Source organism: Diadema setosum, chromosome 15 (genome assembly GCF_964275005.1).
Source record: "Diadema setosum chromosome 15, eeDiaSeto1, whole genome shotgun sequence".
Lineage (NCBI taxonomy): Eukaryota > Metazoa > Echinodermata > Echinoidea > Diadematoida > Diadematidae > Diadema > Diadema setosum.
Window position 1 is genome coordinate 7159193 of NC_092699.1, and position 17348 is coordinate 7176540.

Below are 17348 nucleotides of genomic sequence, written 5' to 3' on the forward strand. Positions count from 1 at the left end.
TTCAAACAAAGTATACATGTATATAGAAATACAGGTATTCGTTCTGTTCTGATCTGTGAAGATGCTGTTTGTTTGTTTACATGATATATGAAGTCAGTGTAATCTTCACGAAAACTGAGGATTCAATCGATTATGATGATAACAGGCGAAGAGTGCAATGAAATTAAAACTCTCAGGTCGGGTGACTTTTACTACATGCATGAGTCAGTGAAATATTGAACAAAAGTCGAGCAAAAAGTAACACATATGATATATGTATATATATGTATATATATATATATATATATATATATATATATATATATATATATATATATATATATATATATATATATATATATATATTTATATATATATATATATATATATACATATATGTATATATATATATATATATATATATATATATAGTATACATATATATACATACATATACATACGTACATATACATACATACATAAATTATCATGTCCAGCTGAAGAGAAATTGATGAATACTTTCTATTAACTTTGTATTCTTATCAACTTTATTGTTAGATGTTATTGCATTTCATATCTTCGTTTGACCGACGTGCTATATAACCATTATAGTCATGAGGAATGCATTGGTTTTGCAACATGCCATATCTTGATTTCAACGAAAGACATCAACTTTTTACAATAACGATAAAAAGAATGAAAAACTTTCCACTACTATAGTCGCAAATTTGACAACTCTCCTCAAGAGCTTGCTATGTTTAAAAAAGCTGCAACTTCCTTATTCCTTGGCAAATTTCATTCAGGTATTATTATTCACTGATCCATTTATAAGATATCTTCTTGATAAGTTTTAAGTATATAATAACTTTACATGACATGGAGAAAGAAGGGTTGGACCTTTAAAATGTGACAGAATCTACTGTGTATACAGGAAAATCGTTTGGGCAAAAAAAGGTTTGAACAATAACTGGAGATTGCTCCAAAAAAAAAAAAAAAAGCTTAAAAAATGAAGAGTATAAGCAGACGACATTACAGCTGCCAAGGAGTGCGGCCGAAACGAAAGCGCTTTCAACAGTGTATCATATTATACACTTTATATTTGAGACTCATCAATTCTAAAACAGAAAAATATTCTGATCATTACACTCGATGTGAAGAGGAATCTAATGTTTGGATAAAGTTTGCTTGATCTCCTTCGACGATTGCAATTTCCCCCAGAGGTATGTGAGGCCTAAATATGCAACTTGAAATTGTTAGGGTATATAGCTGCAAATGCTGTTTAGCATGGCGGCCGGCCAAATCGCTACCGATTTTATAAACGGCACAGGCAATCTGTTTAAGGGGTTGTTAGACTAGCATAAGTTAATGGATTGCTCCGTATCTCCCTGGAAAATAACAGTGTTTGATTACTCCTACTATCAGGAGCTATAAGGATACTTGAAGTGAGCACAAAAAAAAAAAAGTTTAAGAGAGGAAGAGGAGAATATAACTCATGCACAATTGAAGGAAAAAAAACTAAAGCTACATCTATAACGAAACCGCATATTCTTTTGAAACTGGTGAATCAATCCGATAAACGAACTAATAAAAAAACCCACTCGATTCTGTTGCAATTTCTAATACTCTGTGTGTCTAATACTACTCAGTATTCGAGCTTGTTGAGTACGAGTGGCAAAGAACACCTAACTTGTTGTAATTGTTGTTTCTTTTTTCCCTCGAAAACTGGCAGTTCATGTCCAATTAAGTACGTCTTCGGGTTTTGTTTTGTTTTATTTTGTTTTTTTTTTCTTCTTCTTCTTCTTCTTCTTCTTCTTCTTCTTCTCCACCCCACCCCTTCCCTTCCCTTTCTTCCTTCCTTATTTTCCTCTCCCTCTCCTTCTTCCATTATATCCCTAATTCTTCTCCTAATATATATTCACCTTCTTCTTGTCATCATTATCCCTATCCTCGTTTCCCATTCCCTTTTCTTCTTTGTCTTTTTTTATCATTATGTTTAATGTTTGCCCACATCCAGTGCTTTAGAATTTAAGCGATAGCAGAAAAAAAAAAGAAAGAAAGAAAAGAAAGGTGTTTTTCGGGGGTACATTAAATCATTGCACATTGAATGAAAATCGAACAAATATAAAGATGTTATCTAAAGAGCTTCACAAAAATAAAACATGATGTTATGAAGTTTAATCCTGATGCTTGTCCCCCATGCATGTCTTCCACTTGAAAAAGAAACCCCCGATATCTCACCCAGACGTTTCTAGAAACTTCATCGTTAACAGGGCAACGTCTTCTCTCCGGGTATATAGATATATAATTTGTTATATGACTTTAAATGCCGCTCTTGCTTTTTTTTTTCTTTTTTTTTTTTTTTACACGGGGAGATGATTCTTGGAGAAAAGCCTCAAAACAACAGACAGAGATGTGAAAAATTAATCATGAAAAAAAAAGTTTGAAACGAGTCACTATACACGCAATATATAAAGCAGATTTCCGATGGACGGACAATGCTTTAGTGTTGTGAGTAACTTGTTATTTTGAGTGATTACAGGAGAACAATACTGCCACTGCAGCATAAGACTAATTTGTCAGAATTGGGAGGGATTTTAAGATGACGTTAATCATTATGAGAAGCTGCATAAATAGACTGGATCGATTGCCTATCCTTCAAACATTCTTCCTCGGTCACTGGCGTCATTGTGATAGCATCGCAAACATCTTATTGCAAACTATGTTTGCTCAAAATGTTCACTCTGGAAATTTAATGACATCGTGTGCTGATGTATTGCATCGCAAATTCAAGCTCCAATCCAGTTCAGCGTGTTCGCGTAATGATGTGATCCACACTATACCTACCAGAAGCAGCTTCTTTGTGACCACTGTCTTCCCGCGGGGTTGTAATTATTACCATCACAGCATTCGAACCAAAAACCTGCCAGGAGCCTTTTGTCACTTGAGTATACTACAGCGCCCCACCCGATGACTGTAACTATGATCATTATTATTATCATAGTATATAAGTCATTTTCTGGCATGTAAAATTCCACTTCAATATTGTAGCAGGGCAACATGTTTTAAGATGAAGAATAGACATCTAGAACATAAAAAGATGAAGTGACAGAAAGTCACGTTATTCTTTAGTTTCTCATCGCCCAAACCGGTGGGTACGTGGAGACTCGCGGGTCGGGATGCTGACTCGATATTCTGAAACTGAAAGAGATCTTCGCGTAAAGATTTTCGATTGAACCTTGGCGGGCTGTCAAAGAGAGTGAAGAGTGTTCTAATGTGAAAGTCTCCTTATTCACTTCTTTTAAGCATGCCTATACCCCTGAGGATTGTGGCGCCCTTTCTTACACGACATTTCTCTGGGGGGGGGGGGGGGGGGAGGAGGAGGGGGAGGGAGGGGGGCTCTGTATTTGATCTGAAAATGAGGGTTCATAATGAAAGTATAGAAATCAGTGGTGGATCCTGAGGGGGCGCACCGGGCGAGAGCTCCCTGTTTATTTTTGTGAAAACAAAAGAAATAAAAAGAAAAAACGGGGGGGGGGGGCGTGCACCTCCTTATAATTTGACAAAGGTGCCTCCCCTTTATAGAATTCCTGGATCTGCCCCAGCATATTCTAATTGAAGCCGCATTTGCACCAATCTGCGCTTCATTTTTCAATGAAAAACAATGAAAAAGTTAAGTCCTTGAATTAGATTAAACTCATCATCTTTTTTTTCAATTGCCGTCAAATCCGGCCAAGATGAAATTTTATATTTTTGTTGAATATTTTCGTGGGTAACGTCACTTTTGTATAAGAAGTGTTGTGCATTACACATTTTATGACCTTTCTTGAAACCATGCTTCGACTCCTATATGTATAGTCAAATTGAGATTTGGGACCTTCAACTAAGCTTTAAACATAATACACCTTAATGTTAATGTATTGCTGAGCTCCTGGCTCCTTGTACGATTCTCTGAGACGTTTCGCCCTCTTTAAAAAGTGCTCATACCAGGGGTTAAACTAGCGGATATACCGGGAAGCTAAATTTAACTTCATCGATGAAACCGCGGGGATACGTATTGGAAAGACAGAGAGAGTTAGAATAAAATTCGGCGTATTGATTTTTTAAATCGGGATCGTTCCTTCGCGCGCGTACGGGAAATTGAATCGGAAATTGTCGGAAAATGCTGCTACGTGCCCGCCGGGCCGCCAAGAAGCGGTGATGTGGCAGACAGTGTGAAGTTCAGGAATGCTGCGGCATAAGAAAAGGTTGTGAAGAGTGCTCGTTGCTGGTATACAGGTAGACATGTAGGCCTGTGTAGCATGCGACCAACTCTGCCGATGCCGGGTGCTAATGTTTCTTCTTTTTGTTTTGTTTTGTTTTTTGTTTTGTTTTGTTTGTGTGTTTTTTTATTTTTATTTGAAGAGGCTCTTCATCCCTTGTTTATTTATTTGCTCATTTTGTTTATTGGTTTCTTTCATATTCTTGTTCATGTACTTTTTTTTTTTGGAACTTTTTAGTAGTTTTACACCGGCTGGTCGAGGCATAATGCTAGAATAAAACAAAACAAAACAAAGCCCAAACAAACAAAAAAAAAACAACCAAAAACATGCAGGGGTCATATTTTCGAGTTCGTGGCGAAGACCGATAAAGTTTGCGTATACATTGTAATTATGACCCAACTTGCGAGCTGTCTTGAAGTTAAATTTTCTGTTGTCCGTTTTGTCTGACGTTACATTATTTTGATCTATCAAATTTATATGATTTGGTCAACGCTGTTGTCTTGTTATACTAGTATTTCGTTTTAAACCTCCAACAATACTACACCCTGTCTTGTCTGAAATCAGGTGTCAATAGGTGGCGCTATTTCTTTACAAGGTGACAAGATGCGCAAACCTGAACCTTCCGTGAGTCGTCACCCGGCAGAAAGTGTATCATTGCACACCTTCCTGTTTTCGCAACTCCGTTTGCTATGGTTTTTGATTGTGATAATGGTCTGCCATGTGGAAAATAATAATTATGATGATAATATTCATGATACTCAAAAGGCAAATTATTCATAATCTTACTTCCGAACGGACAATAAGTAGAGCTTTTATACAAGTCGACGCACGTGAAAATAATAATGGTGAACTATTTTGTATTCTCGAGTATTCTTATTCCTTTCCACTAAGAATCAGCCCGCTCAAAAATGCAACAATGAAATTCACTAGTCGGCCAATCAACAAGACAAAGGCAATAATAATTACGTTCTCTGCAAACAACTTAGCGCACAGAGCCTACCATGAACAATACTGAGTACCTACGTCAGGCCTTAGCAGGCTTTCAAGAGTTCAAGGACGGGAAATGGCGGGCTTATCAACTCAAAATGACGGTTTCCTTAAAATTCACAATGCATCATGACAGACAATATGAGGAACATGTAATAATGATGACAATAACAATAGCCGTAGAAGTCATTTTGACAATGCAGAATGTTACACTGTAAAAACATTGGTGTTAGATTGAACACCATGGGTGTTAAATCTAACACCGATCAAGTGTCAATATATAGAGGACCACACCCACAGGTGTAGAAAATGTATTGTGATGGTGTTGAAAAGTGTTCACCTGGTACTTCGTGGTGTTAATTTCACACTGTAGCTGGTGATATTTTTGACACTGCGCTGGACCGTTAATTCAATAATGACACCGCATGGTGTTGATTTGATATTGCTGGTGTTAATTCAATATCGACACCGCATGGTGTTGATTTGATATTGCTAATATTGACACCACATGGTGTTCATTTGATATTGCTGGTGTTAATGTCAATGATATAAAACTCGTCCAGCTTCAATAGGAGACCACACCAACTGGTGTTACTGTGGTGTAGATGTGTTTACACATTTTTCCCCAAAATCAAGTACTTTATCGGAAAATTCTTGATCGTCTTGTTGAAGTTCAAAATCAACAAGAAGTGCAGTAACTAAGAAACTATTTAAAAGACAATTTTATATTTTGAAATGACACCCGGAGGTGTTAATCTAATACAATAAATGAGCACCGGAAATTTAAGACCAGTTCGGTGTTACATATTAACACCGGACTCTTTGCAATGTATGAAACGCACCGCGGCACTGATAACATCAAACACTTTGTTGCTTTTCTCTATTTTTCTGCTGTCTTCATTCGCATGAAGGTAAGAGAAATTTCGCTATTCTGAAACAATACTCTAACATGGATGTGTGCATTATAACGGCGATTGAATGAAAAGAGTAAAGAAAAAAGGACAATATTGTTTCATGGAAAACACGTCTGAAATGATATTGATTTCATTATACACAGTAAAATATTATCAGTATGTCGGATGTGCCCTCCTTCACTCCCCCCCCCCCTCCCCGACGTATACAAGTCTTTACTTTCAGAGTTTATAGTTATTAACTGATAGTGCATTGTATTACCATCGCACCACAAGACCACGACTAGCCGATGTATCGATGTTCAAGAAAAGAAAGAAACAAAAACAACTACATGACAAAAAACAAAAACAACTACATGAACAAGGGGAATCCCTGAGATATGACCACCATCTAACGTAGAGGGAGTCTACTTGTTTCTAGGGAAACGGTGAACACACTCACACACACTGGCCGAGAAACCAATCAATTATCGTGTGTGTATACAGGTTGTATGCATAGTACTATACGGGGTGCCCGCTACATGTATTTGCAAAACATACGATCGCTTAGTACAGAGTGGGCAGACGTTGAAGGAAATTTGTGCTAACGTTAGATCCTGTAGATTTAATCTGATCTGCACTGAATGAATATATCGAATTCAACATATTAGAGAACGTGAACACTGCACGACACTACGATTAAAAAGAGGTAAGTTTCGAGTGACTGCGAATACGACTGAACATTTAATTCTGGTGAACTTTTGTGTTGTCTGCCTTGCTGAACTGTGGAACGTTTATAGTGAATAATACTCGTTCACGTTGGTCGTGTGGGGAAATGGCATGATGGCCATCGCGGTTTCAGTGCCAGAAATAAAGTAGGCCTAACAGTTAGGCCGAAATTAACTTAAGATCACGGTGGATGCTTTTACCGCAGTGTTGGTAGATCTATCGACTAACGTTAGAATATACGTGTAATGTGACGTCCATAGATTCTAGTCTGTGAATATTATTTTGCAACAGCCTGTTTAGCAGGGTCTAACGACCCTAAGGCCAACGTACAAAGGTAGCTGGGCATCGACAGCTTAAACAGTTAGGTACAGACACTGAGACAGTGATCAAAAACATGACACCTTACCCATTGCCTTGTTGATAGTTCAGTCAAGAGGTGTTAGAGACGTTTTTATAGATAACTTTCAATGTGAATTTCTAACCTAATCTAGTAAAAGGATTCTACTAACGTTAGGCCTAACATCGTTACTAAGATAGACTACAACAACAACAACAACCAGACTAACGTTATTAAAAGAGATGATTCATTTCATAAATATGCATTTATTTTGCTGCCTGTCAGTGTTGAGACTAGCCTGATTCATGAATGATTGATCTGTTATTACACCTCACTTCATTTCACAGGATACAGCTGCAATCTGGCCATCGACTGTGTGAAGTGACTACATATCTTTGCAAATCTTTAAGTAGGACAAACATCATTCACCATGCCACGAGGAGCTCCACGATCAGCCAGTCGTCGTTCTGACATCAGCGATGTTGATGCAGACCAACAACTTGGTGAGTTTGCTGGCCAAGTACTTAGCGGACCAGAGCCTCTACAAATGTATATTCTGTAGTCGCTACAAGTCAATACAACATGATAATGCTTTTGCACAGAACAGTCTGCTATTGTTAGATGTACATTGTATGTGCTGGTATCGGTAAGCATTGCAATTTGTTTATATTATAGTGGACGTACAGTACCTGTTCTAATGCTTTTTGTCATTGTGCATGTATCCTGTCCTACAGAAGCAGGATATGTTAATGTTTCAACAAAATTTTGTTTTTCAAATCTCACAGTGCAGTCAGAGGCTTTATTCCAAACACATGATTCCTTTAAGAACGTTACTTGTAAATTTTGTTTATGGCTTTTATTTCAAAAGGCAAGTTTTATAGCAGTTCATATCAGCAGCCTACAATGAAAAGAGTGTCAATGCAAATTATGGCATTGATCTTTAACAAGGTAATTGAATCAAGCTTGACTTTAATATGATGCATTTTGATAATTCTAGTTGACAAGAGTAACCCTAGCATTGCAGAACGATTGAAAAAAAGAACCCAACAAAATAATGATTGCTTTTAAGAGTCATCCAATTTCAAATGAAAAGTCACAACAGGTATCCATTCATCAATGGAACAAAAAAATGCAGCTAAAGCTCAAAAACTCTTGTGCAGACGAGAATAATATCCTTCATCTATGCATTAGGATTTCAAAGTATATGTTTATTCTTGTTTTTGTGACACTGCAGCGGAGACTGAGCTTGCTAAGCTGCAGCGCCAGTACCGCCTCATGGAGGGTGATCGCAACGCCTACAACTTTGAGTCGCAGGACCTCATCCGTAGACAGCTGTGAGTAGAATGTCAGGATCTATAAAGTGCTAGAAAATGCTTTACTGTCCTGGGAAAGATTGTCAAATCCTGGTCTGTTCAAGACTTTAAGAACCTATCAGTGTATGAAGAATTCTCTGGTCTACATCAGCATGAGTTTCAAGTAATTGAAATCTCCCCATCCCCCCCCCCCCCCCTCCCAAGTCAATGTAACATCAACATTTACGTATATCTATGGTGTATATCCAGAATAGTTTGCAGGGCTTGATGCAACTTTTTTGTTTGGTTACCCATCAGGCCACTAAAATCTGTCAATCTGACATTCTGGTGGCACGAAAAAGATATGTAGTGGTCCAAAATAAAAGCAAAAATAACAATTGCGGTTTAATGCTAGTTGCCCAGTCTGGCCACCAAAAGATACATTTTTTAGCGTGACACTAATTTTTCGCAGCCCTGGGCCACCATGCTATTGTTAATGTTGAGCCTTGGTTTGTATTGTATATAGTTTGTTTAATACACATTTGTAGGCCACCTGGCCATATCGAGACAGTTGGTGTTGAATTAGTGTGCATGTGTGTGTGTGTGTGTGTGTGTGAGTTAGTGCATTCAATCCTGGAGTTCCATGACTCAGTTTGTACCACTGAGGTATTGTACGTAAAACTGACCAAGGTGATGCTGGTCCATTGGCTTCTCTAGGGCAGAGATCAAGACTCTGGAGTCGGAGAAAGAGGAACTCATGAAGGACCTGCGTCTCTCCGACAGTCAGACCAACCAGACACGAGATGGCGGCAACGTCGACAAGCTCAATGACCTCCTGGATGAGAGAGGTATGAAGTTGGCAAATGTAAGATGCTAAGCATCACACTCTTGACAGAATTGTAAAAATGTGATTGCCTAATCAGCACCATTGTGATGTCATGCTGTATTGCTACGGAGGGTGGTATCCATTAATGCAAGACCCACATATATGTGATCCCAAAGTAGTATTCATTGTACATACAGATATGCAAGAAACATAATCCTATTATGTATGCTATGGTGTTGCAGTTACGCATGTTTCCAACCTTTGCTTGGAATTTGCTTGTTAAAGGTGTTTATGTATTTTTTTTTTTTTTGGGGGGGTGGGCATTGGGACGTGGGATTTGGTAACAGGGTATTAAATATGAATGGACTTCTGAACAAGAGATAATTTAATGAGGGTATTGTATAAAAAGGGATGTGTACCTGATGTCCAGGGCACACTGTCAATCATCCTGTGTTGTGCTTCTTCCTATCAGGAATGAAAAGGGGGAAAAAAATAGAAATGAAAGTTGTTAATCAACCCACAATGACAGTAGTTCAACCAGTTAATCCCTTCTGTTCCAGTGTTTCCAATGTGTGCAAATTTTACACACAAACCTAGGTAGAGGGGATTAATGTGACATGGAGTGGTATAAAGAGGTAATATTACAAAATATACAATGTATATTCCCTTTGCTCAAAGTTGTGCGTTTTATGCCTGTATGAATCCCTTTTTCAGATGAATTCTTGGAGAAGGTGAGCCAGGAGAAAGAGAAGCAAGCGGAGCTGGATGCCCGCATCCGCAAGATGGAGAAGGAGATCCGGGAGCAGCACAAGAAGATGGGCGGAGTCCATGCCAGCCAGCATCACACCCAGAAGACTCTGAAGGCCATCCGGGTGAAAGAGAACCGACTCCATCAGGTACGGATCATCGTTTGGAGAATCTGCAAAAGGAGTTAATACTTACTCCTTTCTTGTTTAAGTTCAGATATTTGCAATTAAAACTATTCAAATACAAAGAAAGTTATAAGAAATCATGGAATATTTTTTTTTTTTAATCAAAACTTTAAAAATATTTCTTGGTGTTTTACAAGAGTGGTATCCAAATATGTCTTATTTGGATGTTCTGAACATGGCAGATTGGTCCATGCAACAGCACCCTCTTGAGTCCTTAATCTGTTACCCATTAATGTATTTCATGTTTCCCTCTTCACTTCTGAATTCTGTTTGCTGATTTTTCTGTATGCCACAAGCTGCATTTCTGACCTCCGTGATGAAGACGTCCTTATCAAATGTCTCACATTGTAGTTACAATGGCTGCATTAGCAACCGCTCACAGCGTGCACTCTCCTAATACTGCTAGTTGATACGATGTTGTCATTAATGATGTGAGACTTTTACGATATTTTTTTTTGTTCTCTTTCGAAGGCCAATGAGAAGTTCAATGCCATGCTGACGGAAAATGCCGAGCTACGTGAGGAGATCGACAGCTTCCGTGTGGAACGGACACGCTTTGAGAACATCCGAAAGAAGCTTGACAAGGTAGGGGGTTTCTCAGGGTCAACTGCAAACTGTATATGATACTTGAGTCAAGAATCATCATAAGTCAGCATGCTCCTAATTTGCTTTGATTGTTAATTGCATCGTTTGTGGCTTGATCAATGACAAAAAGAAATGTCCATCTTGTCCTTGAGACAAGGGCACAAGCAAAATTTCATGCATGTGTTACTCCACCTATATCCCTGCCTCATGCAAGTATGATGTAAGAATGATACCACTACCAGCTGTTGACTTTTGATTAGATTTGATATAATTTGACATCTCCTTTTCTGCATCATCATTCCAAGTGAGCATGATAGCATCTATTGTTTTTCTGCATACAATGTAATTCAAGATTATGTGTCACGTGCTTCTAATCTATAATGTGCCACAAGAAATTGCAAGTGAAGCTTTCTACGCTCCTCTGCCAGAACGTTCACTCATTTCACCTCGTGTTCATGTTTTGTGTGTGCATCGTCTTCGATCCCTGCAGGAGAAGACGGACCTCCGCCAGGAGATCGGTGAGGTCATTGACCAGTCGACCCAAGCCTACGACTCTCGGGACGAGGCCCAGGCCAAGATGATGCTGCTGAAGGAGAAGGCGGACAAGGACATGGCCCAGCACCAGCAGGAGATGAAGGAGCTGCAGCGCATCATCGACCATGACCGCAAGCTGCGGGAGTTCATGAACATCAAGGGCAAGGAGCGCGAGGAGGACGACTACCTCAAGGCCTGGCGCCAGAAGAAAGGTGAATGCCTTGCCCTGTCCATCCAAGTTTACCGACCCGTTAATGTGGATGATTCCCAGGATGATTAATTTCATAGTGAATGTTACTTTGGTGTATCATTGCTACCACCCCATCCCCATTTCTCTGCTTCTCCTTATGTAGTACTGGTACAATAAGTTGTGTTAATACATACTCCTGTTGCTTTCCTCAGTGTACAATGATGAGGTGTGTGCATACAATGCTCCTTCTGTCACTTTGTCCAGTGTACAATAATAAAGCATGTACATACAATACTTCTCATGTCACTTTACTGAGTATAATATGATGATAAGGTGTGTTTGTACAGTGTTCCTTCTATCACTTTTTTCAGAGCTGCCCACCCTCCCAATCATCTCGTCCATCTCCCATCCCATCTTATTGATAAAAGGAGTTTATTTCTTTATGAAGCAGTTTAGAGGTGGACTCATTCGTAGCATGTTGTGCGATACAACCTAGCTAGAATAAGCCACAAAATATGAAACAGTTTTAGTGGGTTCTGACTCGTCCCCAATTCATAGTTTGGAAGTTAATGCATACAAATAACAGATGTGCAGTTTGAAAGGGTTAACATTTCTTCTCCTCTTATCGTGTAGAAACGGAGGCGGCTGACAAGCGTCGCCGTGAGCGACAGGAGGACTCCATCGAGGCCTACGAGGCTGCCTTCGAGCGCATCTCAGAGATCACTCAGGAGGAGGACCTCACGATGCTTGTCAAGAAGTTCATCGAGACAGAGGATCGCAACTTTGCCCTCTTCAACTTCGTGAACGAGAAGAATAATGAGATGGAGATGCTTAGTGACCAGATTGAGGAGGTGAGCAAACAATGTGATACACAATTAAAAAGAATGATAAGAACTGAGCGTATGACAGTATTAGGTTGGAATGGTATTTGGAGAAGGGACAAGGAACGCAGAACCCAACTACATACGATTGGTAAGTTAAAAGACAAATTGCGTAGACTCTGTAATATAAAGTGAGGCATATCTGACATGTACTTGTTTGTTTGCAGTGATCAATAGTCAAGATGAAATAGAATAGATATACTTTCTCTTCTCATGTAAGGGAAATGTTTAGCTTGCTTTGGTGCAAAACGGTTGTATTGAAAAGACAAAAGATATCTGGTTTAATTAACACAATACTAATGAAGAGTTGGCAGCTATCTACTTGGAGCGTTTTTGCTTGTTCATGCAGTAATATTAAACTGAACATAAGTATTCAGTGCACATTATGGTAAGTGCCTGAAATCTGTCAGCGATACAATTCTCATTTGATGAGGAGTTATTATTTAATGTAGTTCTTTTGTGTGCGTGTATTCATGAATGTTTGCATGAATGTTATTAGAGGGTAAATATTCAAACCACCATATGGAAAAGCCTGCTATTAATCCTGGCCTAAAACTTTGACAAATTTGTAGATTAAAGGGACTGTACATTACTGGTTGAGGTGGGGATTCATGTTTTGAACATTCCTAAGTGAGATTATGAAAAGCCTCTTATGAAATATGAAAGAGCATGTAATTTTAAGAAGGATTCAACGTTTATTTGATGAAAATTGGTTTTCAAATGGCTGAGATATCCAAAAACGTGCTAATAATAAAAGGCGACATGCCACAACTTTATTAGGATCTCTTTGTTTCACCTTGTTTTTGGATATCTCAGCCATTTCAAAACCGATTTCCATAGAATAAACTTTTGATACCCCTTACAACTGCATGCTCTTTGACATCTCATAGAGTGGTTTCTGAATATGGCGCAAAACGTTAAAAGCTAAATCCTCACCTCGACCAGAACTGTACACACCCTTTAAGGTGATGATGAGGGAGTTTAAGGACCAGGGCAATACAGTCTCATTTGATGAGGACTAGGTATTTTATTATTCAACACAGCTCTTTCTTGTGTGTGTATTCATACATGTATGCATGAATATTATTTGAGGGTAAGTATTCAAACCACCCTCTGCTCCATTGGAGGAAACTGCCATTAATCTTGGCCCCAACTTTGACAAATTTGTAGATAAAAGCTGAGATGAGGGAGTTTGAGGACCAGGGCAATACAAATTTCATTTGATGAGAAGGTATTTTTTTTATATGCAGCTCTTTTGTTTGGCATCTATTCATAAATGTATGCATGAATGTTATTTGAGGGTAAGAATTCAATTTCAAACCACCCTCTTCTCTGTTGGAAGAGCCCGTCATTAATCTCTTACCGATCTTTGTCAATTTTGTAGATCAAGGCTGAGATGAGGGAGTTTGAGGACCAGGGAGCCCAGATGGAGGAGGACAGGAAAGCCATCCTGAAGGGACTGGAAGAGAAACAGGTGGCTGCCACCAAGCTGGCTGATGAGTACGGTGTGAAGATCAAGAGTGTCAACAAGATCCTGGACCAACTCAAGGATGGTAAGAAGCTGCAATCCTACATAGTCCTGTCTTTACCTTTTCTCCTCTTTGAAAGATACAGTCAACCTCTCTCTTAATAGTCAGTTCTATTTGGACTGAGGAAATATCTTTGACATGGAGAAAATTAGACTTACAAGGGATTAAAATTCACAGAATATAGCTTGAAAAGACCTTCAACTTAGATGATTATTTGACTTATGCGAGGTCGACTTAAAAGGTCAACTGTACGTCTAAGCTTAACTTTTGTTCAACCTAGTCTCGAAATACCACATGGCCATTTGCAGCCTTTTGTCATGATTTATAGTATGATCTGTTGCATCGTTGTAGACTGTCAACAGCAGATCACAACTAGCCTTTATAAAGTAGCAGATATTAAAGTGTAGTTCTAGATGCTTGCAACTGAATCTAGCAGGACCTGGAACTGATAAAATTGTCAATGCTGCCAGGAACATTTACTGATGATTACATGAAACAATGAACATAATGAATGATACGAGAAAGTAGTGCTGCCCTATTAAAAGTGACTGGTATTTGGGATGAATTTGAATCGTGACCACATCTCAAGTCAATAACCATCAACATTGCTCTTTGTCTTTCTTTGACTGCCAGGTGTCAACTCCCTCTTTGCCAAGACCAACTGCGACAGCTCGGCCATCACCAACATGCTGGGAAGTGCGGCGGGCGTGACGGATGATACCATCATGCAGTACTTGGGACTGGTGGAACAGCGCACCAATGAACTCCTCACTGTCAGCATCTACTATGATTCCAAGAATGCCGAACAGGTGGGTCTTAGTCTTCTCCATTTCTGCAGTGACAAACTTAGGACGGATGATACAAGATCTGTTCATGTCCTCTGGCTATTGCCAATGTGCAGAAATTCGTTCTGAGATCTCTTTGCAAAGAATATCGTACCTGACATTTTGTGGCCTATTTCTTTTTTCTGTTGTAATGTGTTGTCGTGGTATGTCAGTGTTTTGTTTGGAAAGAAATGGGGAAAATCCCTTGACACTTTCTTTAAGGATATACAGTATGTGGTGTGATGGTTATACAGCTTTAAAATGGCATATACTCTTCATCTTTCTTCCATTGGAAAGATAATGATGACAACAGCTAGTGTATTATCTATTTGTTTGTCCTGTTAAAGTGATTTTAATTCCTGAGAGTATGTAAGTGGTGGTTAAATTGTGACTGGTCTTATCATTTAAGGTAAAATGAGCTTCACCAAGGAAATGAGTTTGAGAGTGTTCGAAGGAGAATAGAACAAGAATAGAGAAAAAAACCTGGCATGGACGAATCTCTGGTGCATAAACATTGACAGAAAGTGGTAAAGTTTGGTCAAATGAACTAATGACTCTATTTTTCCCTACTCTTTCTGCCTTCAAGGTTGAAGCCAAGATTCCAGGTCTCCTGGGCAAGGGTCCGATCCCAGCTCCCCAGCAGCTCAACATCCTGCCGCCCTCTACAGGCGACGAGTATGACAGTGATCAGGGCTCTGAGATGAGCGACGAGGAGAATCGACCGTTGACGCAGAACGAACTCAAGCAAAGGATTATGAAAGGGGTATGTGACTGCGTTGTGTCAATTTGATATATTCATGTTTATGTAATCAAATAAAGTTCTCCCTTCAGTGCATTTAGTCTTTATATTTCCAGGAACACAGAAATTGGTCTGATCTTACCTGTGCTCTGTCAACTAGCACATGTTTATGACTTTTTATTCATCATTAACTACAAGGACTGTGTGCCATAATAACGTCACTGATATCAAGTACAGAATGTTTAACATTGACGCATGAAGCACAGTACTGTGAAGAAAGTTGTGAAGTTGTGATGTAACCATACATCTTGCCTAATTGACTTATACCTTTAAGCAAATCTGACTGCTTAGTTTGCTGTCAAAAACACAGTGAGTTGAGGGCTACATATTATTCTTATGTGAAGGTTTTGAACTGTTCTGCAGCATATTTAGATAAAATAGTTCCCAGATATGCTCCAAGTTGTTGACTCTGCAATTGATATAGATCTGCCTGTATCATGCATAAATGCTAAAGAAATGCAAATGCAATTTAAAACCAAGAAGATTCTAGTTATGACACATGACACTGTTCACTTACAAACTGCCAATGTTCAGCCAGCTATGTATACAAGTATTACTGGACAAATTTCATCATGTTGAAATATTTCTTAAGGCATTTAGCATTTAACAAAGGTAACATTGATTGTACTTTTTTAACACCTTATCTTATTCACTGTTATATAATCAGATCTGTCACAAAAAGCTGGGATGGAGATGAAATTTAACCAAATTTTCCAGTTGCTGTAGTGAACAATTCTTGGCCTGAGACATGGCAACTTATGAATTTTTTTTCTTTGCTTTTCCTTCGACTAATTTCAGGTGATGAAGAGAGAAGCCGCGGCGGCCAAGAAAGGGTTCCAGTACGATCTCTCAGGCGCCAAGGACTTAAAGCAGAAACAGGCTCTTCCGGACAAGAAGCGTGGTGTCAAACATTGAGGTGGTACACCAGGGAGGGGAGGGGTGGGGGGGGGGGGGGGGATACAAGAGTGAGGTAAGAGAGAGGAAGTGGTAGATTGGATCGGGGGGGGGGGGGGGGGGGGGGAGGGGGGTGTGGTTGAGAAGTCAGACATTGGAGCCACAGAAGGATGATAGGGTGAGGTCATGTGAGTCAAAGGAGTCGGAATAGAATGGCAGTCATGACGTAAGGAAAGTCACCTTTATCCAATGTCAAGGCAGATTGCAGTATTTACATACTGCTGTACATGCCATGTATTTCGCAAAGATGTTATTTTCAATGATTTTGTGAGTTTTGTGTTATTGGCAAAGTTAACAATTGCACAATTGCAAAATTTAATCACTCCTAAAATAGTCAGGAAATCCCAAGTTGTGATAAATTAAGACTAGCTGAATATATGGCGTTTACAGTAGTCCCTACAGTTATATGATATGATGGTATTTTCATTAAGAATCCTCCCAATTCATCAATAAAAAAAAAAAAGAGCGTTTCTATGAATGTGTTCAGGTCTAATTCAGGTTTCGTGGTGAGGCAAAATAAGTCAGCGAATTTGTAGCACTCATGAACAGCTGTTGCGACTGTGTGGGGTAAAGCATAAGGATACTTTCTCAGCTTTTGAATACACGTGTCCCCAGTTTGTAGTGGTCTGTAATGATGTCTTGTATGATGTACTAGGACATGGGTGTATAAGATGTGTAAAGTTATGCTCCACTTAGGATATAACTGAAGCGATGCCCGTCACATTTTATTTGACGTCACTACTTCCACAAGGCTTAACTTTCACATCCCCGTAAATTAAAAGAATGTGGTCACATCTGTTGAATTGAACTAGCAAGAAATA

General features: G+C 39.0%; 1 protein-coding gene across 1 annotated transcript; it reads left to right on the top strand.

The window, feature by feature from the left end:
- The first annotated feature begins 6696 nt into the window (after positions 1-6696).
- LOC140238888 (coiled-coil domain-containing protein 63-like) lies at positions 6697-16508 on the top strand. Its single transcript, XM_072318785.1, has 12 exons — positions 6697-6824; positions 7529-7684; positions 8416-8515; positions 9191-9321; positions 10014-10195; positions 10703-10816; positions 11307-11562; positions 12174-12391; positions 13806-13974; positions 14584-14759; positions 15361-15537; positions 16372-16508. The coding sequence occupies exons 2-12, from the start codon at positions 7612-7614 to the stop codon at positions 16486-16488; spliced, it is 1713 nt and encodes a 570-aa protein (XP_072174886.1). The 5' UTR covers positions 6697-6824; positions 7529-7611; the 3' UTR covers positions 16489-16508.
- The last annotated feature ends 840 nt before the right edge of the window (positions 16509-17348 follow it).

Bases quoted from the DNA above. Each gene is read 5' to 3' on its own strand.
- LOC140238888 (XM_072318785.1), top strand. From the start codon at position 7,612: ATGCCACGAGGAGCTCCACGATCAGCCAGTCGTCGTTCTGACATCAGC. The intron at 10,817-11,306 runs GTAGGGGGTTTC...CGATCCCTGCAG, and splicing joins TCCGAAAGAAGCTTGACAAG to GAGAAGACGGACCTCCGCCA. The intron at 15,538-16,371 runs GTATGTGACTGC...GACTAATTTCAG, and splicing joins AGCAAAGGATTATGAAAGGG to GTGATGAAGAGAGAAGCCGC.